The 25523-nt window shown below is 47.5% G+C and overlaps 1 protein-coding gene and 1 long non-coding RNA gene across 2 annotated transcripts in view; both read right to left on the bottom strand.

Annotated features, from left to right (window-relative positions):
* Positions 1-8419, bottom strand: part of LOC115315183 (4-coumarate--CoA ligase 1-like) — a 40722-nt gene extending 32303 nt beyond the window's left edge. The window contains exons 1-3 of the mRNA XM_040216921.2: positions 8291-8419; positions 7125-7326; positions 6923-7026 (exon numbers count right to left, since the gene is read on the bottom strand). Coding sequence (XP_040072855.1) covers positions 6923-7026; positions 7125-7326; positions 8291-8413 — 429 coding nt within the window. The 5' untranslated portion in view covers positions 8414-8419. The remainder of the gene's footprint in view (positions 1-6922; positions 7027-7124; positions 7327-8290) is intronic.
* An 8190-nt stretch (positions 8420-16609) lies between these two features.
* LOC115318357 lies at positions 16610-23799 on the bottom strand. The gene is made up of 3 exons (XR_005716502.3): positions 23742-23799; positions 23419-23461; positions 16610-16654 (listed from the first exon to the last, which is right to left on the bottom strand). It is a non-coding gene; the product is annotated as an uncharacterized LOC115318357 (long non-coding RNA).
* Positions 23800-25523: the final 1724 nt, after the last annotated feature.

Raw genomic sequence — 25523 nt, 5'->3', positions numbered from 1 at the left:
GGCCCGGTGACATGTAAGAGGACAACGCGTCCACAACGGCGTGGCAGGCGGGTTAGGTCGAAGAACCGAACCGCAGCCCATGCGCGTCCTCTAGTTTATCCCAGGCTTTTCAATTGTGTTGCGTGTATGTTTGGACAGCCTTGATCTTGGTACGCCTGCACGGGTGACCGGTCTCTTAGCTGTAGAGGAGATATGTAGCCAGTGCAGTATGACCGCTATCTTGGGGTATTTAACGTGCACCACGCAGCAGTGATTACACGAAGGCGTGCCGGTACAAAACTTATCCAGATCGAAACGGGTGGGGTGGGACGATCGAACCCAGGAGGTTCTACAGCGCAAGCATTCACTGCACGCTCTGAGCTGAGACGCATAAAGGCCCATGCGCACATCCGCGTTTGAACGCGTTTGAGTGCGTTGCGGCAACCTCGCGGCCAGGAACGGTCGCTTGCGGTGCGACGCGCGTCTTCCCGCAACGTTCGGTACCGCGATACAAGCAAGTAGATCGTCGCTCAACTTTCTGAAGAGGTTGTGGTGCGTTCGCCCAATCAAAGGCCGAGAGGAGAGGAGGGTGACGTGTTCGCTTGCGCCACTCGGCGAGGTGTATCCGGCTCTCCGCTCGCAGAACTTGCTTTTTTTGTTTTTTGGAGCGGTGAGGACTGCTTTTTCCGAGACTGCGATGGTTCCAGCTCAACAAAATGGCGGGGAAGCCAGCGGGATTGTCCCAAGATCAAACAATTTGAAGCTGTCACTAGGCGCCGCCATGTTGCCATGGATTTCGCTTGCTACTGGTGAGCCGCTAGCGACGATAGCGCGTTCTTATTGGCTCTTGACTGCGCTCGACTCCGTGTCATCGCAACTGCGGGAACAAGCTTGGCGCAAACGCTCTTCGCAACGTAACGTGTCCGGTTGCCGCTACGGAACGCACCGCGTTTAAACGCAGATGTGCGTAGGGGCCTGTAGCCCACTCGGCCACCGGTCCCGCTTCCCACCCTTACAAAAAAACTGCGATGCTATTCTGTTGAAAGGCCGTTGAAAAAGTCATCAGAAGATATAAAGTGTCAATAGCTTTTCATCTGACTTTCCCTAGCTTTTCTGGTGACTTTCTTTTGAATATTGGCCCACTCTGTAATAAGAAAGTCAACAGATTTTCTGTACCCTCCAAGATGCTTTTTCTGTAGCTTTTCAATCGAAATGCTCCAGCTTTTCAACTGAAACGCTACAGAGGATTCAAAAGAAAAAAATGCTTTACAGCTTAGCTATTCATTCAACGAAGTTTTGGAAGCCTTCTTTGGGCTTTCCACTCTCATCCAAATTGGCTGCCGCAAAATGACGTAAAAAAAAATAACGCGATCTTTTTTTTTATATTTTGTTAGTATGTTACTAAATCAGTAAATGTTAGTAAATTCTGTGGTATTTGAAGCCACAACTACATATATCTCACAACTACATATTAGAAAACGAACACAAACACAAACACCACGGAGCAGTGAACACCTGAGTCAAACTCCCATTGACTGCTCCACAGTCTTATACCTACATATTAAAGGTAATCATTTGGCTGGTGACCACCTTAGCACTTATTAAGGTTCCAAGCCTTTGATCTCCTCTTCGGGAGTCTGTCAAAGTAAAAACAGTGTTTCGAAGTTCGTGGACGATATCTCTTCCTAAAACGCATTGGTACAACTAATAATAAATCGGCGGAGTCGCTAAAACAACATCCACAAAAACGGTTCCTGGAAGAAACATTATCGCTTCTCTGCATAGCACGACTCAGGAAAAAGCGAGTCAAGGCAGCTTCTCAACTTTCAAATAGTTATTTTTTTTATTTGACTATTTAATATGGTCATTAAAGTCACTACAGTCACAACGTCAGAACGGCAGGGCACGCCTTTCGAGCGCCTGGCCTCCAGGACGCGCCCCATGCCTTCCGTCGTGCTTTGACTGCACGCGCGCGCTCGAGGTGCACGAACGCCGAAGCGTTGTCAAGGGTAGTATGCTCGCGCTGGAGGCGGGACAACTGAAGTTGCTTCCCGTTCTCACCTTGTCAGAGACTACTCAGAAACTTAGCGACTTTTGGCATGTAGTCGGGGTGTCCTATGTTCAATAAGAAGTCAACAGAAAGTCTGTAGCTTTTGTATTGACATTAGCTACCGAGAGTCAACTGAAAAGTTTCAACACAAAGTAAACAGAACGTCTACAGTCATTCTGATGAAACTGTCAACAGAGAGTCAGCGGAAAAAAAATCAACATAAAGATAATAGAAGGTCAACAGCTTTTCTTTTGACTCAGGCTGAAGAAAGTCATCAGAAAAGTTTCAACATAAATTCAACAAACTTTCTGTTGACCACGTCAACAAAAAGTAAGCAGAAAGAAGTCAACATCAAGTTAACAGAAAGTTAACAGCTTTTCTTTTGACTCAGGCTGAAGAAAATCGTCAGAAAAGTTTAAACACAAAGTCAACAAACTTTCTGTTTACCATGTCAACACAATGTCAAAGTCAAAAGAAAGTAATCAGAGTCAACAAGAAGTCAACATGTTTTCAATAAAAAGTCAAAGATCATTTTTATAGGGGCAGGCTCCAGCGCCTTCGTCGCCACGCCTCCTGACCAGGCTCTATATTGGGAGAGTGCGGCCAGTAGACGTAGCAACGAAGGCGCTGAAAAAGAGAAAAGTGAAAGAAAAGTGGGAAAGCGCCGAAGGAACGGTAGAGGAAGCAGGGTGCAAAGAGGAAACGACCGCCATTTTGAGGCAGCTCGATTTCGGCGCAGAGCACTGTTGAGGCTAGGCGCCGCTTGCCCCAGGCCGACTTCTTTTTCGCCTGAATAAAAATTTGCGGTTAAGCGCGGAGAAAACTTCATTCGTTAGCTTTTTAATCCACCGAGGAATAACAGAATCTCAATTTTTTTAGCTACAGCCAGCGAAATAAAAGGTAAAAAACGAAATTTTGATGTCGATTTCATGCATTCCACCGGGTAATGAATGACAAAAAAAAATCTTTTTTTTTAGGGGTTTAGAGAAGGAGTGGCAGTGTATGTTCGTTCTGAAGGATTAGCGGGGGCTTTGAAAGTTTTGCCAATTGCCAAAAGTAGCGACTTTCATAGCATCACGTGCTTTACCCAAAGTTATTGTCATTTTACATGGGTATCTCCGATTTGCTAGAATGTTTTAATTTATTTTAGACTATTTTTATTTTATAACTTGTTAATTAAAAAAAATGAAAGCTGTTTACAACTCCCTGTAACGCCGAATTGGAGCGCAGCTCTTGAGGAGGAGGGGGGAAGGCTACTGAGGGGAGGGTAGACCCCTCCTCCTCCTCCTCCTCCCCTCATTCTTGAATATGCTCCGGGGGGTTACCTGACCTTGGTGGGTCACGTGACCTTGGGAGGGTCACGTGACCTCGCGGTTACGCCGACGGCGACGGCGACGCCGAACACGCTTAAGCCGGAAACGGCCGCCTAAAGGGCCGCCCACACTATACTCCGCGACAACTTTCTTGGCAATGCAGTGGAAAGTACGTCCCGCGTCCCCTCTCCCATTTTGAATGTACGCAGGCTCTCCTCCTCTCCCCGGAAATGGGGGAGGAGGAGAGGCTGCGTACACTCAAAATGGGAGAGGGGACGCGGGACGTACCTTCCACTGCATTGCCAAGAAAAGTTGTCGCCGAGTATAGCGAGAAAACACGCGTGGCACGCCGATCGCGCGAAGTAACAAAAAGTCGTCGTAGCATATCAGCTCCACGAGAGCGTGCCGAGACACGCCCTTTATCTTCCCGCTCAACCGATTTTGCGTAACGCGTTTTCAACGCGATCCGCGCGCCGCGCGCGTTTTCTCGCTAGTGTGGGCGGCCCTTAAGAGCCGCGCTCTAGAATGCTGCAATTGACAACAGTGATGATCATGTGTATGCTTTTGGTTCCAGTACTCGTTCGCGCGTTTGAAATTAGATCCTAAGCCACACATTATCGAAAAACTACGTATTAAAATGTCTTAATTGTATTAAGAGTATTATGCAAATGCGGAAATGTAGAAAGGTCTCATATTTTTTGTCATATGAAAAACTTTGACATTGCTATCAAGGTAGCCAAACAGCCAAACACTGGATGTAATATAGAGCACTGCAATAAAAATGAAAGCCGCTTACAACTCCCTGTAACACCGAATTAGAGCGCAGATCTTGAGGAGGGGGAGGGAAGGGTACTGAGGGGAGCGTATCGAGCGTATACCCCTCCTCCCTCCTCCTCACCTCCTCATCCTGCATGCTACTCTTCTCTCCGAGCAGCGTCGGCGTCACCGTCGCCGTCGGAATTACCATGAGGTCACGTGACCCTCGAGACGTCACGTGACCCTCGTGACCTCATGGGGGTCACGTGACGTAACGGGAGTCACGCGACCTAACGGGGGTCGCGTGACCTAATGGGGGTCACGTGACCTCACGGGGGTCACGTGACCTCACGGGGGTGACATGACCTCACGGTTCCGCCAACGGCGACGGCGACACCGCTCAAGCCAGAACGGGCGCCTAAAGCCCGGTTCACACAGTTGCGTTTGACTGCGTTGCGGCAGCGAGACACCAGGACATCCCTGCTGCTTATATCGCGTGCCAAGAAGATTCCTTGAATTGGATTCCACGCTTCATGCGAAGCACAGATGTGCCGGTGACTCGCTTTTTCGGTTCTCGCCGCAACGCAGTCAAACGCACTCAAACGCAAGTGTCTGAACCGGCCTTAAGAGCTGCGCTCTAATACGTCACACGCTTCCTTACGAAAGACGCACACTTCTGATCTCCGACTCGGATTCCGTCCTTGCTTTTAATGGGAAAGCATTAACTGGTCCCATTTAGCGAACGACGTTATCAGGTTTTGAAGCCTCGAGAAACGGCGCCCAAATTATCCTGTCCCATGAAGCGAAGCCTGTAGTCTGTAGCCGCGAAAAAAAGAATAAAATCCCATTGGCTGCGAGCCTACGACGCGTCATATCAGGTACTTCGTCACAGAAGCCGCAGGGGCCGTTCAAGGTCAAAGCGGACGCGCCTCAAAAAAATATAAAACACAAAGAAAAGTACAGCAAACGCAGATGCGTTGTCACGAAAGCCGTGGAGCTGGGAGGGGGTGGGGGGTGCTGCGCCTACGCAGTGGGGGAGCGGGATGTCACTGTCGGACTGTCAGTACAGTGTGAAAAAGGTAGACTTGATGCACTGCTTGTAGGAATGTGCTGCGTACTTCAAGCCTTTCGCATTCTTACACGTAATCAGTCCTAAGTGTGTTCTCAAATTTCGTAGTGAAAACAGCGTTTCTTAATTTATACGTTTTGTAAACATATTATAAACTCATCACCCGTGGCAATATTCTTTAAAATATCCGTTTATTCTCTTATTCTTGTGCATGGAAATAGTGTTAAAGCCATGAATGATCGAAATTCTCCAAAACACATTAAAAGGCCCGCAGTTCATTATTTCTCATGAAATTTGTCTGGGCGACTGGGGCCAGCAAGAACACGCAAATATCAGCGCTGATATTTTCAAGAAATACAATATTCTGTTACATCTAAAGTGCACGAAATACCGTCTCTTTAAAGGGACACTGAACCAGTAATGTCACAAAGAGGGAGGGGGGGGGGGGGGGGGGGGGGACCGCCCCGGGAGAAGCGGTCAGGGGGATGTCGCCCCGGGCCACGAGAACGGCGGGTGACGCCACTAAACTGGACACTCGGAAATCATTTTATGCGAAAGCATTAACTATCCCAAGGAGCGGAACCGGTGACGTCTGTAACTGTAAAAGAACGCTGAAGAAAGGCCCATTCTCTGATTGGCTAAGCGAAAAGGCTCCTAGAGAGCCATTGGCGGCCGCTTCACGAGATCGCCCGCTCGGCCGCCGCTCTCGTGTCAGACGTTGCCGGAGGGGGGAGGGGGGCTGCGGCCGCTTCACGTTTCGGTCAGTGTGTTGTGGGCATTTGTCCGCCCCTTCGGCTTCACAGGAATCGCAAGTCGTTCGTATTCGTCATAATAAACCGTCAAATTGCAATTATCTTCACCACGGTTTCAAATGAGATACCACTTATTTTCAAAGTGTGGAGATAAAGCATACTCGTGCTTTTCGCACTGGCTTCGCTCGCATTTATATTGAATCGCGGTATAGATACATCCACATGCTCGCGCTCGCAGTCGCGAGTGCGTTGCAAGCTTATGAACTTTGTTCGAAACAAAGCATGGTACGCGAGCCCGTACGCCACACTTCACGAGCGAGCGTATTCCGCGCTCCGAAAGCACCCGCAAGTTGGAGTAACGCTGATGCTCCAAGCCCGAGCAGGAGCAGGACGTTTTGAACGACGGTTGCGCGGCAAGGGCGTCCGTGCATGCCAAGTCGACAGTGTTGTTATCGCTATTACATCGCTCGCGCTTGCAGTGGAATGGAGTGCATAACTCGGTCTAAACAGGTGTCTTTTGCATTCTGGAGATCTTTATACAGAGCACCTACATCACATAACTTTGCGGCTCCGGGTTGAAATCTCTCCGACCTATTCGGTGAAGCAAGATCATCCTCCGAGGCTCATTTTCCGTTGCAGACGGAACACTGAAAGGCACTCCGGCCGACTTCTCCACATTCGCGGCAGCCGTTAGCTGCGGCGTAGTAACAGCTTGTGAAGGTAATGGCGATCGGAAGCCCAAAACCGGAAGCAGAATGTCACCAGACGACTGGCAAATGCATCCGCATCCCATCGCCATCTGTCGGCGATTGGAGAAAGTGTTTCCTAGCCAGTTTCCGCAGCCAATGCAGCTGCAGTCACCATCCCGTGGCGACGTTGCGAACTTCGGTTAGTGCGAACCCATCAGAGGTCAGCGCATGTAACAGAACACCCATGCAAACGCAATCAAATCTAAAATAGCGTTTCCAACGCACAGATAGATAAATAGATAATAATCTCCCACCTTAATGCTTGATGGCATCACCACCTTTGCAGCATTTGATGCGCTTTCTTGGTCAGTTAGTAGGAAAGTGCACTGGCTGTCTTCAATTGTGTACACTAGTGCCCCTATGAGAACAACATCACATCATAATAAGCTCTCTTTATTTTATTCAAATGCTATAATTATGTTGTTCAAACCAAATGAAGGCGTTTCGAGCACTCACTTGCAACGTAGGTCGTCTTTGCCATGACAAGCGTACCGCCCGCGAATACAACCCCAAAGGCTGCCGCTACTGCTTCAACTGCGTTGCCAATATACGCACACACCCTGGAGCCCGGTTTTACACCGTGCTCATGGTAACCTACAGCGTATTTGCGTATCTTTTCTAACAGCTGATAGGCGGTCAAGCTTTGATGGGTGTCAACCTAGAAGAAAAAGTAGGTAAAGTGTTTGAAAAATAAAGGGCTTTTGATCGGTTTCGTGGTGCTGAAGGAAAGCTCTTTTTAATACATTTGGCTCCTCCCTTTTCAGAATTAATTTTACAACAAAAAATCTGCACGTGTATTAACACATTTATACAAACTGAGTGCTACAAGTATATGGTGGCGTAAAGTAACTATTGTTCCTCTTGGTAACTTTGGACCTATATATTATTATTTATTATGCTAATTCGCTCTAATGTAAACAGATTTGTGAGAAGTTTTGGATATCAGCAATCGACGCAGGCCCAGATCTCCAGAGCAACTACGGAACATGCTGCTGATGAAAAGCCAGAAAATGCGCTCATATATTCAGAGTGGCGGAGCTACGCTTCCGCTACATTTGAGAATAAATTGAGCTTTGGGAGGTGCGCGCTGTATTTTTGTAATGAGCTAAACTCTGATATATTTTTCTTCTCAAAATCCCCGTAGTATTCAATGATTTTGATTTCTCCAGGTCTCCTAATCCTGCTTTATTTGTTTTCTTTTTATATTGAAACTCGAATTTTCATATTTATAAGGTATCAGGGTACTTTTGGTTACTTTATCAGTACCACTCAATTAATGCTGCTCAATTTCACAGGGAATTCAGTAAAAAATCAACAGACGACGTGTTATGCTTTTCGACCGGCGCGGCATGAGGTACTGGCGAAACAGGTATGTGCTGTCCTTAAAGTCACATAGGCAGAAGCTTGAAACGGTTCGTCTTAGCTTGGTGGTATTTGTCGCAATGCAATGGCGTAGGTACATCTTGAAAATCGGCTCACCGCACTATAATCAAAACGTAATAAAAGCCAGACAAAATTCAGTAGCCTGGCATCACGATAACAACAGAGCAGGAGATTCGATACATGCAATATTATACGTTTTCTAATTACAACACAGTGAATATAAATAAAATCATACTCACAATAATTATCTTCGACGATAATTTCATCAATCGCTCTTCTATAAGTTGGGAAGCGTAGATATTTCCAACGTCGAAGTCCGCGAAAGTTGAGTGTATCACTCCGTTCACAATCCTAGCGGCCATTTTTGGGCGGCTTCTTTTTACCGCTGTAAAAAGGACAGATTAATACACACTCTTTTTAAATAACAAAACCTTATAAAAAGTATGATGTAGTACTACAAATTAAGACTCGGTGACTTTAATTTACAATAGCTCTCTTTATAATTTTACTATGGCAAAGTGAAGCCACCGCCAAGACAGTAATGGCCATTCCTGGTTTTTAAGTTCATGGGAACAAAAGATATAAAAAATGAAACTGCGCTAGTTAAGGAAAGCTGTTTTTTTTTCTTTTTTTTTAACAGAAAACACATTTACCCGACATTTACGAGAGCGCTCCGCATAACGTACTCCACTCTGGTTCGAAGCCCCTATTACGCCTGTGTAAAACTCACCACTAACTAGAACATTCGACAACATTCGTGGCAGTCCTAAACGACATGCGGGCACACCTGTCTCACGCGCACAGCAGCGCAGTACTCATACGTGTAAGCTACGCACATGTCGTACGTTATGTAACCACCAACGGTTGTTAAAATAACAGCAACTACCAAATTTCGGGGGTGCTTGAACTCTACGATAAGTATATCACGTGGAATAAGTTTGTGCTCGCTACGTTTTCATTTTCATTTTCTTTCGAGTTTTTTTCATCCGGCTAGTCGCATGTGGGAGTCATGGCGGGAGATTAAAAGAGCACTGTCAGCGTAATTTATAACAAAACCTTTGCCCAAACTCGGTTTTTAGATCATGGCAAGCAATGCCATCTCGCGGTGTACACCGACCTTTATGCTTCGAATATGACACAACCACCGCTTCAAGGGGATTGCCCTTGAAATCCGGAAGCTACAAAAGATTTGCACTGGTCACGTAGACTAAGTTGAAATATAATAATATCTGATATTTACTTCATTAAAAGGCACCTCAGTATTTACTGAATCCCATTATGAACTTCGAAACGCAACTGCACGCCACATTTCGCAAGTATACGCGGCTGGTCATCTCATGACGTCACAACAAGCATGGTAGCGTCAGAGTCGCGGGCGTTGACTTCTTCCCGGCATTGATCAACATGCTTGATGATGCCTACAAATATTGTCGACGGACTCAGCTTCTCTCCATACTGTAGATCTTGTCTTTCTCGCAAGGAGGTTGTTTTACCAAGACAGCAGTCGAGAGCTGTCGTGGCCATTTTTACATGAACTCACGTCAGAGCTTTCGCTGTTGCCAAAAACGTCCCGTGTTTTGCGGGTGCAATTTCAGGAGTTGGGCTATGTTTAAAATAGAATCACTTGTGCGGGGCAGGATTCAAAATTCGGATATTGTGCGGGGGATGGTTACCAACAGCGGAGCGAGTCACGAGCATCGAATGGAGCGTTTTATCGAACAGTGTTTGCACATCCGAAACGGTACGACTGGCCTTTCGGTACGAACTGCGCATGTGCAAGCCTTCTCCGGTAGCATATGTCGAGCTCGTATCGGAGGGCCCATCGCACAGTATCGGATGCGCAAAAACTGTTCCCTAAAACTTTCTAATGATCGCTCCTAAGCCAATTCGGTTGCGGTTTCATCCGATGAAAATCCCGTCGAACAAATCATGAAGCAATAGCATTAACATCATTGGCCATGCCATCAGATTATTTGGCTGGCTGTGACTAGAATTATATTACGTGTGCGTCTAATTTCGCGCACAGGGCGCAGACGGCAACTGTCTTAGCAATCTGAGGGATGCTCTCGGCAAATAGCAAGGCTGGAATAACGTTTTTAGGCAATTTCATACGTCCAGTTCCCTCCACCGTATGCAGTGACGGCACTCTTTGCACTCTCCAGGGAAAAAAAAAGAAGACGCTGAATATTTTATTGTAACCGACTTAAGTTAGTCTAATGTAGTGACAAGTTTCACTATTTTCGCTATGTTTGGCGGACTTTGTGTTTTCGGTTGTCAACCTTGTTATATGTTTGCTATCGGATCAGCAAAGTAAAACCTACCAGTCGTAACCAAGACAGCGATGTGTTCGGCTTAAGTTATTACAATTGGTGACGAGAAACTAAGCCTAAACGGCGACGTCAGAGAACAAAGAAAAACCCACGGCGGCAGAAGCGATCACAGAGGCAGTATGACAACCAACGGCATCAGAGAATACCAGCTCGGAACAGGGAGCGCATGGGAAGAGTATGTCGAAAGGTTGGAAATGTACTGCGTGTGTCACAAGCTAGCTAGCGAAGAAGAAAACCGCGCGGTTTTGCCCAGTTGCTGCGGCGCCGAAACGTACTCGCTCATATACTTCGTTTCAGCTTCGGTCCAGACGCAGCCGATGCTACAAGCGCGAGCATGTGGCCCAGAACAGTGCTGGCACTGCACGAGCGCGCGTGCTTGGCAGGGATGCTGAAAGCCCGGAGCTCGTGCTTGTAGCTTTGGCTGCGTCTGGACCGAAGCTGAAACGAAGTATAGTTACGCTGGTAAAGCCTAGTCGCCCGATGACAGCGAACTATGCAGACATCCCGGCAGCAGTGAAGTCGCACATGCATACACCCGCGGCCTTCCGAGCTCTACGCAAGATTCAAGTTTTACAAACGGAATCAAGCGGCGGGGGAAAGCATCGCTGACTACGTGACAGCTCTCCGCAAGCTAGGGGGTGACTGAGTTCGGGGACAAACAGTTGCCGCTCGATGTCATGCTCCGTGATCGTTTTGTGTGGGGAATTCGCAGCGAGGCGATACAAAAGAGGCTGATTGCCGAACACAAGCTGACGTTCGACGCGGAGTATGACTTGGCGCTCACGGCGGAAGCCGCAGCCAGGCAGTTGAAGGACATCAACGAGGATCGAAAGACGGTCGCGGACGGCGACGCCGGCGTGCATGCTACCGCACAGAAGAGCTCGCCTCACAGAAAGAAAGAGAGTTGCTACCGTTGTAATGGTAAGCATTTTCAACTTCATGCAAGTTCAAGACTTCGACATGTTATGAGTGTTAGAAGCTATAGGGCACATCGCGGCAGCGTGTCGTTTGCCAGCGATGGGAAGCAAGCGTGGAAACGCAAAACAGGTGCGCGAAGTGGATGAGTTACTCTTCATCTTCGAGCTAACCGAGGCACCAAAGAAATACACGGTCGAGGTTTCCATTGCAAATGAGCAAGGCACCATGGTAGTGGATTCTGGTGCATCCTGTTCGATAGTCAGCAAAAAAACACGTTCAGGAAAATTGAAGCAAGCTCAAGAAAAAAAATCCCTCTCGCGGAATCGAGCACCAAGCTGGTCACATAGTCCAGTAAAACGCTGCCGACCCTCGGTAAAGCGATGGTGGGCGTCGTGTTCAGAGATCACGTTGCAACATTACCATTGCTAGTGGTCGGGAGGCAAGGCAAGAGTTTGTTGGGCAGGAACTGGTTTCCAGCGCTGGGGATTAGAGTGCAAGGCATCCAAAAGCTGAGCAGCTCCGAGGAGGATCTAACGGAAGCTTTTCAGGAGATTTTCGGCAGTGACTTGCCAGGATTCACAGGAGCACCCCTTCACATTGAACTAAAAGACACCGCCGAGCCGAAGTTCCTCAAGTGTCGCCCGGTGCCATTTGCCCCTCGTGAAGACGTCAACGACGGGCTGGACAACCTCCAGAAGCAAGGTATCTTAGAGCCTACCCAGCATGCCAGCTGGGCGACGCCACTGGTAGTGGTAAGAAAAAAAGACGGGTCCCTGAAACTGTGTGGGGATTATCGAAGTACGGTGAACAAGGCAGTGAAAAGCAATGTTTACCCTCTACCGGCCACCACCGAAGTGTTTGCAGCAAGAGGCACCAGCTCTATCTTCACGAAACTCGACCTCACGCAGGCCTACCACCAGCTGACGCTTGACGATGAGTCTGCAGAGCTCCTCACGATCAACACTTTGAAAGGACTGTACGGAGTCCGACAACTGCCTTTTGGTGTTTCGGCAGCGCCGGGACTGTTTCAGCGTGTCGCCGACAGTCTGATCTCTGGAATCCCTGGGGCCGCTTGCTAGAAAGTCTTGACTCAAGTCTTGGCTCAAGTCTTGACTCAGGCGCCTGGCGGTCTCGGCTGAGACCGTGACTGAGACCAAGACGGATCCAGCACGGTCTCCGGCGCGGTCTTGACTCAAGTCCGGACTTGAGTCTGGCACCCAGACCGCCAAGAACGGAGTGAGCTGTACCTAGAGAGGGAATCTAGGGAAAACTGAAGAAATACCGGAGAAAACAGAGGGTGCGTTCCAAATCTACTCGAGTGGATCCGAGTTACCCTGGCAGATCATGTCACGTGACAACAAAAATCGAGTAATGCCGGATTCGGGTAGGTTTTCGATCGCAAAGGTACAAAACCTTTACCCTAGAGTGAGACCGAGTAAATTTTGGAACACGGCCGAAGATTCCGGACGTGGAAGTGACGAGTTGTGACCTCCTGTCCAATAAGAAAGCGCCGGCGACGCGAGGCGGCAAGCGAGAGATCGTCTGCTTCTGCTACGCTAGGATCGGTTTGGGCAAAGAGAAACGACGACAGTCGCAAAACTGCGGCACATGTCTCGTACATACCGTGGTTCCGTGCAAAATAGAAGAAAGAAAAAAAAAGGAGTCAGCGATGCGCGGTTTTGGGTAGAGTTTAGTGCGCACCAACGCTGTCATATTGCTTCGTATCGCGATCGTCTGTCACCACCGTCGTCGACGTCCAGTGCGTACGCCGAATAAAGTTGTTTACATAAATGCCTGCGTGTCCTTAACGCCCAATTTTTTAAGAAAAAAAAATGCGCTGGACGTATTTTCTCGGAAGCATTTGCAATAAAAGTTGATAATTATGTTTCGATCATTAAGTTAGCAGACGACCGTCTGAGTTTGCTGCACGCAGACATGGATGTTGCCGGTCCATCACGGATGCCTCCCAAGGTAAAGAAATCAAATTGGTCCGAAGATGATAAGTTTCAATTGGTTTACGAAATCGAGAAACGAAAACGTATAATTAAGAACAAATTTAACAACAATATTACAAAAGCTGCTAAAAGAAAAGCGTGGCAAGAGATCGCATCCGTGATGAATTCGCGGCGTCCGTCGACGCTGCGCACTGTGCCGCAACTCAAAAAGCAGTGGCAGAACCTCAAATCTCGCAGCCGCGCGGAACTGACCCTCTCGAAGAAAGCACACTCCACGACCGGTGAGTTTACTATACATATGTTTTTACTACACATAAAAATGAAGCACACATTCTGTTGGCTAAAGAAGTTTTTTATCCACTTTCTCATTTTCTTGGCTAAATTATAGAAGAAATTAAGATATCAAGCTATTAATACAATCAAATCAAAACAATGAATGTGCTTGCTGCAATCAGATAAAATTTAATGCTCAAACAAAATATAGAGAGAACCTTGTCTTCCACAGGCGCAGGGCGCAACGACCACACGCTGACACCGCTGGCTGAGGCTGTGCTGGCGGTCATCGGTTCCACAAGCCCCAACCTTCTGGGTATCGAAGGAGGCGTAGACACCGACGAGTGAGCTGTCATGTTACTGCTATTTGTACGAAGTCTAGCCTTTCGAGATTCACACAATTGGGGGTTCTACTAGCAAAGCTAATATTGTATTCATAATCATATCTGAAGTTCGCAAGTACTAAATACTGGGCCACTCAAAGAAATGTTCTGGTGTGTTCTCTCCAGAGCAAGAAAGAACCGTGCACATCCAAGAACTCTAAAACTTCGAGCCATGTTACCTGAAGTTAAAGTCGAGCTAGGCATGTCAATGAAAGACCACTGCGCTCATCAATGATGATCATAAAAATAATATAAACAACAATAATAATAATAGTAATTATTGGATTAGGAGAGCCACGGCACTGCAGAAAGGCAGCAGCCCGTGCAAAGTACGCCCGCAATGCCACATCTTCTGATGGTGATTATGTGATGATGTAAGATCACGACCTAATCTTGGGAGATGCAAGATTAAAATGATGGTGATTATGAGCCGACATGTACATGGGGAGGACGACGCAGTCTTCTGAACATCGCAAGCGCCGTTGGCCGAGTCTTGAAAGTTTGGGAAAGAAAAATGATAGCAGACTTAGGCTGGTACACTGCTGAAATGGTAGAAGGTATATCTTAAAAAGGTATCATGTAATCCGAACAAGACAAAGGGGATTGTTTCTACTACACTACCATTACAAAATACATTATACTCTCATGATTTCAAACTCCAGGAAGCCATGAATTTTGTTTGATTTATCAGAAATTTATCTAAATAATGATGCAAGATAAATATATGATTTGCCTTATGAGTGGCTTCACATACACAGAAGATATTTCATGCTTTCCTTTACATAGGCCTACTGATCATAACCAGGTATGCTACACATGAAACATTCGTGAAATGTAAGACAAAAGTTTATTTATCCCTCAAAAATGTTCATTGTTGTGGGCTGTTCAAAGAGCACATGACAACTCAAAACGAAATTCAGTTTGTTCATCGGGTCAAGAAGTTGTCTAGTGTGAACTATTAAACGGGGGACACGTGAACAATAAAAGCGGGCACTGCACCACAGTTTTCATAGCAACTTGTGAGGACGTTGTGACTTGCCCATGCTATGCCACTTAAATTCAATGCCGTTGTCCTGTAATTCATATTTTTTGTTCTTGCAGCCCTTTTGTTTAGTACACATCTTTCCGAGCATCGGTGCACTGCAGAGGGAACACCCATGGATCTGTTGCTTCTCCGCAATGTGCCGGCGCTCGGTGTACGCCATGCTACCAGATCACAGCGTCTGCGCAAGTTGCTGTAGAAATTTCCGCATGAGCCCCGTTGAGTGCGCTTATCACCGAGCACCGGTGCATTGCAAAGAAGCAACAGCTCCATGGGTGTTCCCTCTGCAGTGTACCGGTGCTCGGAAAGAAGCACACTCAACAAAAGGGCTGCAAGAACAAAAAATATGAATTACAGGAAAACGGAATTTGGTTTAAGTGGCATATGGATACACTAAGAACATAGCGAGACAACCACACTTAGGAAATTTGTTTGAATTAACCAGAAGTATAATATCCGAGTTCGAATTATCGCAAGACTACCGTATACAGGCTAGACTTTTATGAAGTGAAGCTGAACTATGACAAACAGCAAAAAAATATATTGTTTTATGTTGAAAATTCTACTGCTACAAAGACCCAAAGGTCACAGACACAAAGCTTGGACCTCATTTGCTTCAGGTCCGTTGTATTGAGATGGCAAGTCAAATGAATGAAGGCACAAAGCTGAGACAGTCTGTTGCATAAACATATTTGTGCGAGATTAGTGCTCTGAAATCTCGCTCATTTCGTAGGTAGCATTCACTGTCACAGCTGAGTTCGCTGCTGCTGAGCATATGCTGACGTCAAGCTCTTGCAACACTTCCAACATGCACATTGCATACCATGAGGAATGTCTTTTCTGAAATAAAACCACCTTGAAAGGGTGAACAGTATTGATAAATAAAAGAAATCAGAAGTAATCCTGAGCAGTCAGTTCAAATATGGTGTACAGTGAGTACAATTTATTAAGCACCGACCAGTAGACACTACCAATAAATTTGGAATCACCCTGAGCAGATCTGTTGCTCAACATGGTAGTCTTTGACATAAAACAGAATTGTAGGGACAAGCAACCAGAAATATCTGGCCGGCATCAACACTGCCAGCTGGATCTCCATGAAGCCAGCTGTTTTCACAACTAATAGCCGCAACAGTCAAGATCGGGCTTGACCTGCACACTGTAGGCTGGCTTTACTAAAGCCCACATACTTTCACAACTAATAGCAGCAATGGCCGAGAGCTGAGGAGTCGAGCTTGATCCACATGCACACAAAAAGCATGAATGAAATACAAATAAGAGTGTTTCAAATTATGTACAAGGGTGACAAGACTGACATTCTGGTGTATTTTCCTTAGGGCCAGCACAGCACCAGTCAGCGTGCAGCCAATTACTGACGAGGAGGTTGGAGAGGACAGAGTCCTGAACTACGAAGTTAAAGTGGACCCCGGGGTCGCATTCCTCGAGGTGCCGGAGTCCGAAGAAACGCAGGACTACGAGCCTCCGGACTGGCCGATGGACGAGGATGAGGCACCCGTGGAGCCTGGTGCAGCAGCTGCGCTGCTACGTCGGGAGGGGCCTCCTCCTGTGGCAGGGGGACCGCCTGAGGCAGCAGCTGCTGCTGAAGGGCGACCGGCACCACTGGGCCGGCAGGGACCACCTCGTTCACGACCGCTCTGGAGGCCCAGCGCACCACCCGCAGGCTCGGCAGCCAGCACACGGGCTGCAGACAAACAGTTCTATAAGGACATCATGGAGCAACAACACGAGAACGTAAAGTTAGAACGGCAGTGCCTCCTTGCCAAACTGAAAGCGACGGAAGAGCAGGCAAGGGCAGCAAGGGCAGCCTGCGAGGCTGCCGAAATGATGAAAAAGGCTGCAAACTTGTATATTGAACAGGGAGAAAAAATTTTCATGTTACTTGGGAAGGCCCTACAACAAGACCCTTAAAGGGGAGGAGGGGCCTTTAGTTTGGCAAAGAGGCACTGCCGTTTTAGCTTTACTTTGTAAATACAATAAACAGTTTTTTTTTGGTTAGTTCTCTTCAATGTCTTTTTGGTTCCAAGTATGCAAAAAAATTCCACTGCATTATGTATTTCATTTAGCAACATGAAAAACTAAAGAAATGATGCATCATAAAAAAATGCAACGACTTTTACACACTCAGCTAAGTAAAAGTGAAAGTCATTAGTGTAATAAACACGCGTAAAGACCGCACCCGCAAAAAAAAATGTTTGCCTTGCGCACCATTGCATTTGTACAGGCCTGAGCGATGTCACCGCCGACGTGGCATGCAGTCAGCATCAAAGCTTTTTTTTTCCTTTGCAATCCTTACAATCATCTCCCTTCTTGCTGCCTTTGTCGAAGTTGCTTAAGGCATATTCAGCCAAAACACCTAACTATTCATCTCCCTTTTTATGTTTGAGCAACCTTCATCTATGATCCACTGACGTCAAAGCCGAGTGGGAACGACAACGAAAGAAAGTACAAACTGCAGGTCCAAAATGGAAGCGCAGCGGCGTAAAGGCCCATACACACAGTTTCGTTTCAGTGCGTTTGACTGCACTGTATCGAAAAGTAGCCACAACTCCTTGGGCTGCCTGTGGTTCATATAAAACAAAGCAACTAACTTGCTTATCAGACGGCAAACAAACCGGGGCCCCGCACCATGCTGGTGATTGACTTCCCACCACATGGAAGCACTTACCAAGGCATAGGATGCCACAAATTGCCCGGACATGCACTGATGTGCACCATATTTTCTACAAAACTACCTGGTTTTTGGCATGCGAACTTGAAAAACTGTGCCAAACGTACGATGACGACATTCAACCAGCCTGTACGGGATATTTCGGCGTTGGTAAAGTGTGCTACGAGCAGAAAGTTCCAATATGCCACCGACAAAGTTTTGATGCGAAAGGCTATTGTGTCGGAAGAACAAATTTAAATATGCGGTTCAAGGCATAACTGGAATCCTGCAATTATTTGACCAGCGGCTCTAGACGCCACTTATAGTAAAGTTATGAGTTAGTGAAGTATTGATAAACAATGCAAGGATCCATATGTCATGGACCGCAAAGGCCGATGTTTCGGTGGCAGCGTTTCAGCGAGCATGCATTTGGGGGCCACTGCCGACTGATCATTGCCTGGCCGAGCTCGCGGCGAGGCATGCTTCCCGTACTCGGCGAGGAGGCCCCGAAGGTGCGCTCAAAACATAGAAACTACATCATGAAGATAAAGGCAAAGGGCATCGTTATCATGAACAGGCAAGGCTGATGCAAAGAGTGTGTGAACATAAATGTTAAAAAGTGTTGTCAATGCACCGCCACGAAGAGTCCTGCCAACTGTGCAGCCGCAGCCCTCCTCTGCCACTCGGACTTTCTTTTCTTTGACAGTTACTCTGTTGCGGGGCGACTCAATGAAACTATCGCCGCGATACATAGCAAGTGCTACAGCTGAATCAGGCGCATTTTACCATAGCTCTCGCTGCAAATGGCCGTCGCCTCAACCACCAGTATATAGTCGACTACAGACATGATGGTTGTAATCACATTCTGCTTGTACAGTGGCGTCGAAACGAAATAGGGGGGCGGGGGAGAGACTGCCCCCCCGACAGGTCAGAAATTTAATGGAAAAGATATGGGGGAGGAGTGCAAACTTGCCCTTCCCCCCCACCACTGTCGCCCTCCCCATCTGCTGAATGGTCCTGATGTCTCTGTGCTTGTAATCACCCATTTTTTCTGACAAAAACTTTTACTTCAGTGTCCTATTCGAAAGTTTCTGGCAATAGCCACAGTTTCAACAGACTGTTCATGGTGACTGTTGTGTGTAGAGTGGTGGCACCATCGGGGACACGGACCGCAATTCTAGAAGATTACGCCACACCGCGGAAAAAATGCAACGCACGCAGTCAACGGCCAACGCCAGCCAGTGAACCTATCATGTCTTCATTACGTAGCCTTTGTATCTTGAGTCAATAAATAGTTCATGTTATCCGGTCATCATCTACTGGCCAGGATCTATCATGTGGTGATGAGGATAAGATTGCATAGAGACTGCCGCACTCTACGGCCCCACATCGGAACGTACAGGTGAGGCAGAAGGTTTGTGAACATCGCCCTTTGTTCGGGTACCCCCCTTGTACCCTCGACAAGAAATGGCGACCCTGGGACAGATAGGAGAATTCAACCCTGCGTTTCCGGAGAAGTGGGACGCCTACGAGGCAAGATTGAACTTCCACCTCGAGGCCAACGATATCACCAACCCAACCAGAAAACGTGCTGTTTTTTTTTTTAGCGTTTGCGGTGCTGCCATTTTTGACTTAGTACAGTCACTATAGTATACTCGCGTTGGCAACTCCCAAAACGAAGACCTTCAGCCAACCGTCGGAGATTGTACGCCAGAATGCCTTTACCGGCGGAATCAGGGTCCCGAGAAGTCTGTGGCCTTATTCATTGTGGAACTACGGCAGTTGTCACAAAACTGCAACTTTCCAAATCTCACGGAAACACTGTGAGATCTACTCGTGTGTGACCTGAGGGATGAAACTCTTGAAGCTCGACTTTTCGCAAAAAAAAAACTCTCGTTCAAGATCGCTCAGGAAGAAGTGCTGGCAGCTGAAGCGGCGGCTCAAAGCACCACGATGTGAGGGGAGGAGAACCAACTGTGGCAACCAACGTTGCCATACATCAGGACTAAGAGGAAGGAGAAAACACGCTTAGGCAACCGACAAGGAAACAGTATACCACGGGAAAACAAAGCCTTGCAATGGGTGCAGAGGAGCTCACGCACGGGAGTATTGTCAATTTAAGGATGCCCAGAGTCACTTATACAGAAAAATCGGCCGCATCGACTGTGTGTGTCGCATGAAACAATGAGCGCAGAGCAGGCCATGGGAACAAGAGGATCCAAAACCATGGCGAACGTTCTGAACTTGAACACACAATCTGATGATATGTACGATACTAACCAACTGGCCCCGCCACAGGCATCGCAGACACGTAAGCACCGGACGTCGGCAATGATGGAAGTTGACTAGGGGTCAGAGTTATCGATCATCCCAGAACAAACAAATGAGGTCATAAAGAAGATGCTGCACCGGGTGAGCCATTTCAATCGCTAGTCAGATTTCCATTGCAATACGGTGCAGATAAAGGGGGTGTATAAGGTCCATGTCAAGCACAGCAGTTTCGAAGGAGACCAGAAACTGCCAGTAACACAGGGACAGTGGACAACCCTCCTTGGCATGGACTGGTTTAAACCATTGGGAATCAGGCTGCTAGGGGTAAATAAGGTCACAGGGCTGTCTATTGAAGGTGTGCTTGCAAAGTACGATGGCGTTTTTGGGTAAAAGATTGAGAAGTTTGAGGGACCCCCAGTATCGCAGCACCTTGACTTTACAATGATGCCAATCCGCATAAAACCCTAGCAAATGCGCTTTGCGCTCACGCTTAAAATTGACGCTGAACTTGATTGCTTTATTGAACAAGGCATTTTCGAGCCGGTCATGCAACCAAAGTGGGAGACCCCGATTGTGACGCCCATGAAGGCAACTGGAAACATTAGAATATGCGGCGCCTACAAGTGCACTTTCAACAAGGCACTGGCTCAACACCCGTACCTGACACCCATGGTACAGCACCTCCTGACATCACTCTCGGGGGGGGGAGGCTGTTTGAAAAACTGGATTTGGCAGAAGCTTACCAGCAGCTGGTGATTGATGAAGAAGCGGCGGAGGCACAAACGATCACAACCCATCGAGGAGCATTTCGAGTGAAGTGGCTACGGTTTGGAGTAAATGTTGCTCTTGGGATCTTTCAGAGCTTCATGGACGACCTCCTAAAGGGGATCACCGGGGTTGTGTCATAATTCGATAACGTTCTAATTGCTGCAAGCACCAAAGAAGAGTTGGCAGGCCACCTCGAGGAAGTCCTGCACCGTCTTGCTGATGCTGGACTCAGGGTAAGAAGTGAAAAGTGCCATTTTGAAGTGTCGCAGCTCGAGTTCCTGGGATTTCTTATTGACGAGACGGGTGTGCACCCAACAAAAGAAAAGGTGAAGGCGATTCATGAGGCACCAGTACCAACAAGCAAACAGGAGCTACAGGCTTCCCTAAGACTGCTAAACTTCTATTGCATCTTTCTACGAAAAAGGCAGCAGTGGCCGAGCCACTACGTCAGCTACTTGACAAAGAGGCACGGTGGGAGTGGACGCCTCTTCATGAACAAGTTTTCAACGAACGCAAGCAGCTGCTGTCCTCAGCAAGTGTGCTGCACCATTATGATGAAACAAAGCCCTTTGTGCACACTTGTGATGCCTCGCCATAAGACATACATTAAAGCTGTACTTGGCCGTCGACCGGAATATGACAAAGAGGTCCCCGTCGCATTTTACTCCCGCACATTGACATCTACTAAGCCAAACTATGTTCAAATCAACAAAGAAGCCTATGCAGTGCTGGCAAGCGTAAAGAAGTTCCACGACTACACGTATTGCCTTCGAGATCATAACACCACAAACCACCTTTGGGACTGTTCACACCTGCAAAGCAAATGCCATACATCTTGTCTCCACGAATGTTGCGTTGGACGATCCTACAGAATGCTTATAACTACAGTTTGGATCATTGACCTCGGAAGGACATACAACATGCCGATGCATTTAGTTGCCTCTCACTTACCATTCCAGAGTTTGTGGTGCCACCTCCTCTAGAAGTTTTGTTTCTGGAGAACACATCCAATCCACCGCTCCACGCCAAGGACGGCGCACAAATGACAGCAAAGAACACCGTTTGAAGGGTTCTCAACTGGGCTCTGAAGGGTTAGCTGCCAGGCGGCCTTGAGGCAAATTTCCAGCCATTCAAGATTCGACAACATGAGATGCCGGTTCACAAAGGATGTATACTTTGGGGGAACAGGGTCGTAATTCCCCCAGAAGGCAGGAAGGTGTTGCTGGAGGCCCTCCATGTCGGACATCCTGGCATCGACCAAATGAAGGCTCTGGCTCGCAGCTATGTGTGGTGGCCCAAGATGGACAGAAGCATAAGAAGAGCATGTGATCAAGTGCATGGCATGCCAAGAGTCACGACCTGCACCTCCTCGTGCCTCAGTAGACGCATGAAATGCAACTCCAGCACCGTGGTCTCGGATGACGGGGCTCAGTTCACCTCCGAAGAATTCCGCACATTCTTGAAAGCCGGTCTCATCAGACACATCACGTCAGCACCCTTCCACCCGTCAACTAACGGACAAGCAGAGCGCATGGTGCACACAACGAAAGATTCGCTACAGCATATTGTAAAAGGGAACATGAGGGCAGCATCTGACCAGTTTTCTGCTACAGGAGCATGTAACACCATGCATGATGACAGGCAAGAGCCCAGTGGATATGCTGATGAACAGGAGGTCGAAGACGATACTTGACCGACTGCACCCAGACCTGACTGAGAGCATGAGGAAGGGAGCTGATGAAAATTCCAGCGAAGGAGCCCAACCGAAGTCACGAATGTTTCGAACAGAAGACCCAGTATTCATATGCAGCTACAGCAGTGGCCCTTCATGGATACTGGCGACAGTGGTTGAAATGACGGGTCCAGTTTCCTACAAAACCCGCACCCAGGAGGGCATTATCATGCGACGTTCTGTCGACACGGTGTGTAGGAGCGGTGCATTGAGAGTTGCAACAGACAGCATCAGCCATGGAGAACGGCAAGCTGCTCGTCCTGAACCACCCGGGCACCCGGATACAGGCAGCGCAGTGCAAACGTTGGTGATGGGCCCAGTGCAAGATGTGGATGTGGCCAGGCAGAAGAGATCAGACGGGGCTCGAGCTCTTCGAGAAAGAGTTCACTTAGGGGGAAGGAGTGTTGTGTATTGTGGTGGTACCATCTGGAAACAGATGCCAAACCTAGAAGACCATGCTACACCGCGCGAACATTGCAAAGCATGCAGTCAACGGCCTACACCAGCCAACAAACCTGTCACGTTGTCATGTAGCCTTTGTATCTTGAGTTAATAAATAGTTAATTGTATCTTGTCATCATCTACCGGCCAGGATCTAGCAGTGACTATACTTGAAGTGTACTGAAAAAAGTTTGTTAGTTACGGCCTCATTATTTCAGGCACAGTATGATCAGACCGTTTAAAAAAAGTTGGCCCCGAGATATTCGTAGACAGCATGATTAGTACTTGTACCTAACTAATTCAAAAACAACCCTTACCTCTAACCCTTACTTTTTTTTTCCAGTTTTCTGTGCACCTGGTTGTATGCGCACTCCGCTGGCGTGTCTACCCAGCGGTAGGGCACGATCAATCACGGCCATCGTAGCCGATCGCCATCCACGATGACGAGCCCGTTTGAAGTTCCTCCTCCGAAGTTGTCTCTGATACAGCTCTGCGATAGCATGTGGAGGTCATGGGTGCTTCCTTGCCACTTGGCGACCACCTCACGATCTGAGAGCATATGCCGACCACCAAGAGGACTACCTACTTGTCCGGCGTTGGTTCCGAGGAGCTTCGCTGCTGGTGACCACCTGAAGTGGAGAAATATGTCTGGGATTCGTTCATGACAGACAATAAAAATTCTAGCGCAGTTTCGATTCAAATATATATAGCCACGCCATAACAATTCCTAGCGAAGGTTCATAAACACTGCTATAACGTATCAAGCTACTCGCTATCTTCCAAAATGTTTTGGAACATGACGTCCGTCGGGAGTTGACGCTGACATTTTGAGAAACTGTTTGCTTTTCCGACTGTTTTTAAACACAAAACACATCATTTTACAAAGAAAGGATTGCCTCGGAACTGTACCTCGGCAAACTCCGTGTTCCTCGGGTTGAAAATCGTCTGAACAATAAGACTACGTACTACGTCTTGCTTTCCGTTCCTTCTTGAATGGATGGCGCTGCATTTGTGTCAGGAACTGAACCGCAAAAATAAGTTATAATTATGCCAAACTTATTCACATTTGCCTTTACGAAACAGCACAACTAAACAGTGGTGTTATTGATATTATTTCTTACCTGAGCACTTGCACCAGGACGTGGGTGACCAGTCAAGCTCACAGGAAAACAAGCGATTGCGAAACCACCAAACCGAAAACGAAACAGTCGTGGCAGGCTTTCCTCACTTTCCTGTCGAAGACGTCGATGGCGTAGAAGTAGTCTAAACTCGCTTTAACGAAAGCATTCACCCGGTAAAAATGACTTGTAGCCGGTGCGTAGTGGCTGGTGGTAGCCACGTCCGACATTTTGTTTTCTCGTGTGGTCTCATCTTGGGTCTCAGCTGAGACCCAGCGTAAGACGCCGGTTGAGCCGCTTGCTCGAAACGAAATCGGAACCGTCTCAGTCAAGTCAGAACTTGAGTTCGGTACCTACAACGGAGTGAGCAGTACCTCGAGAGGGAATCTGGGGAAAACAGGGGAAAGCGAAGAATACAGACGTGGATGGCGACACGGGGTCGTCTGCTTCAGCTACGCCGCGATCGTTTTGGGCAGCGACGAACGACGACCGTCGTTTAAGCGATGTAAGCCATTTGGCGAGTGACGAGACAAACGACGGCAACCCCTTTTGCTGTTGCTCGGTCACTCTCGCGACAAGGCAAACCGCATCAAAGCGGCGGGGGCAAGCGACGAAGGTGATGAGCGACGTGGCCTCTCTAGAAATTCAAAAATCGAGCGACGCATCGCTTACATGCGGTTCAGCCTTAACTGCGTGCAAACCTCGCTTACATGTGAAAAGCGACAGCGAGCCGCGGTTCTGAACGTGTCGTCTGTCACCACCATCCAGCGCATACGCCGAATAAAGGTGTCTACAAAATGTTTGCTCGAGCTAAGGTGCCCCATTTTTTTAAGAAAAAGGAATAGCTCTGTACGTCGCCGGTCCATCACGAATCCCTTCCAAGGTAAAGAAGAAAGTAATTTGGTACGTAGATGAAAAGTTTCAATGGGTGAAGGAAATGGAGAAACGAAAACGCGTAATTCGAGAGATATTTTACAAGATTACATAAGTTGCTAAGAAAGAATGTCAGGAGATCGCATCCGTGCTAAACTCGCGGCATCCATTGACGCTTTGCATAATGCTTCCTTTGAAACGTTTTTATTTAACGACGAAAGAAGTGGGCACTACATGCCCAAAACATGCATTTTGCAGCTGCAGAGTTGACAGTTTCTACGAAGGCACACTCCACGACCAGCGAGTTATACGTGTTACTGCACATAAAAATGAAACATTCTTTGTGCTGAAGGAATTTTGTTTGCTTCTTATTTTCCCGGCTAAATTATATAAGTAATGAAGAGTTCTGGATTTTACCACAATCAAGCAAAATTCTGTGCTGAGGGAAATTTTATTCACTTCTCATTCCCCAAAATAAATTATAGAAGCAGTCAAGAGTTGTGTATTTCAACCATTTAATACAATCAAGTTAAAACAACGAATGCGCTTGCCGCAATCAGCCGAGATCCAATGCATCAACAAAATATAAAAAGAGCCTTGTCTTCCACAGGCACAGGGCGCAACAACCACCAACTCGCACCACTGGCTGAAGCTGCGCTGGCAGTCGTCAGTACAAGCCCAAACCTTTGCTGGCATAGAA

The sequence above is a fragment of the Ixodes scapularis genome, unplaced genomic scaffold, assembly GCF_016920785.2.
Source record: "Ixodes scapularis isolate PalLabHiFi unplaced genomic scaffold, ASM1692078v2 ptg000225l_1___fragment_3__unscaffolded, whole genome shotgun sequence".
NCBI lineage: Eukaryota > Metazoa > Arthropoda > Arachnida > Ixodida > Ixodidae > Ixodes > Ixodes scapularis.
The sequence above is the reverse complement of the archived record's forward strand: the minus strand, read 5'-3'. Positions and strand labels throughout refer to the sequence as shown.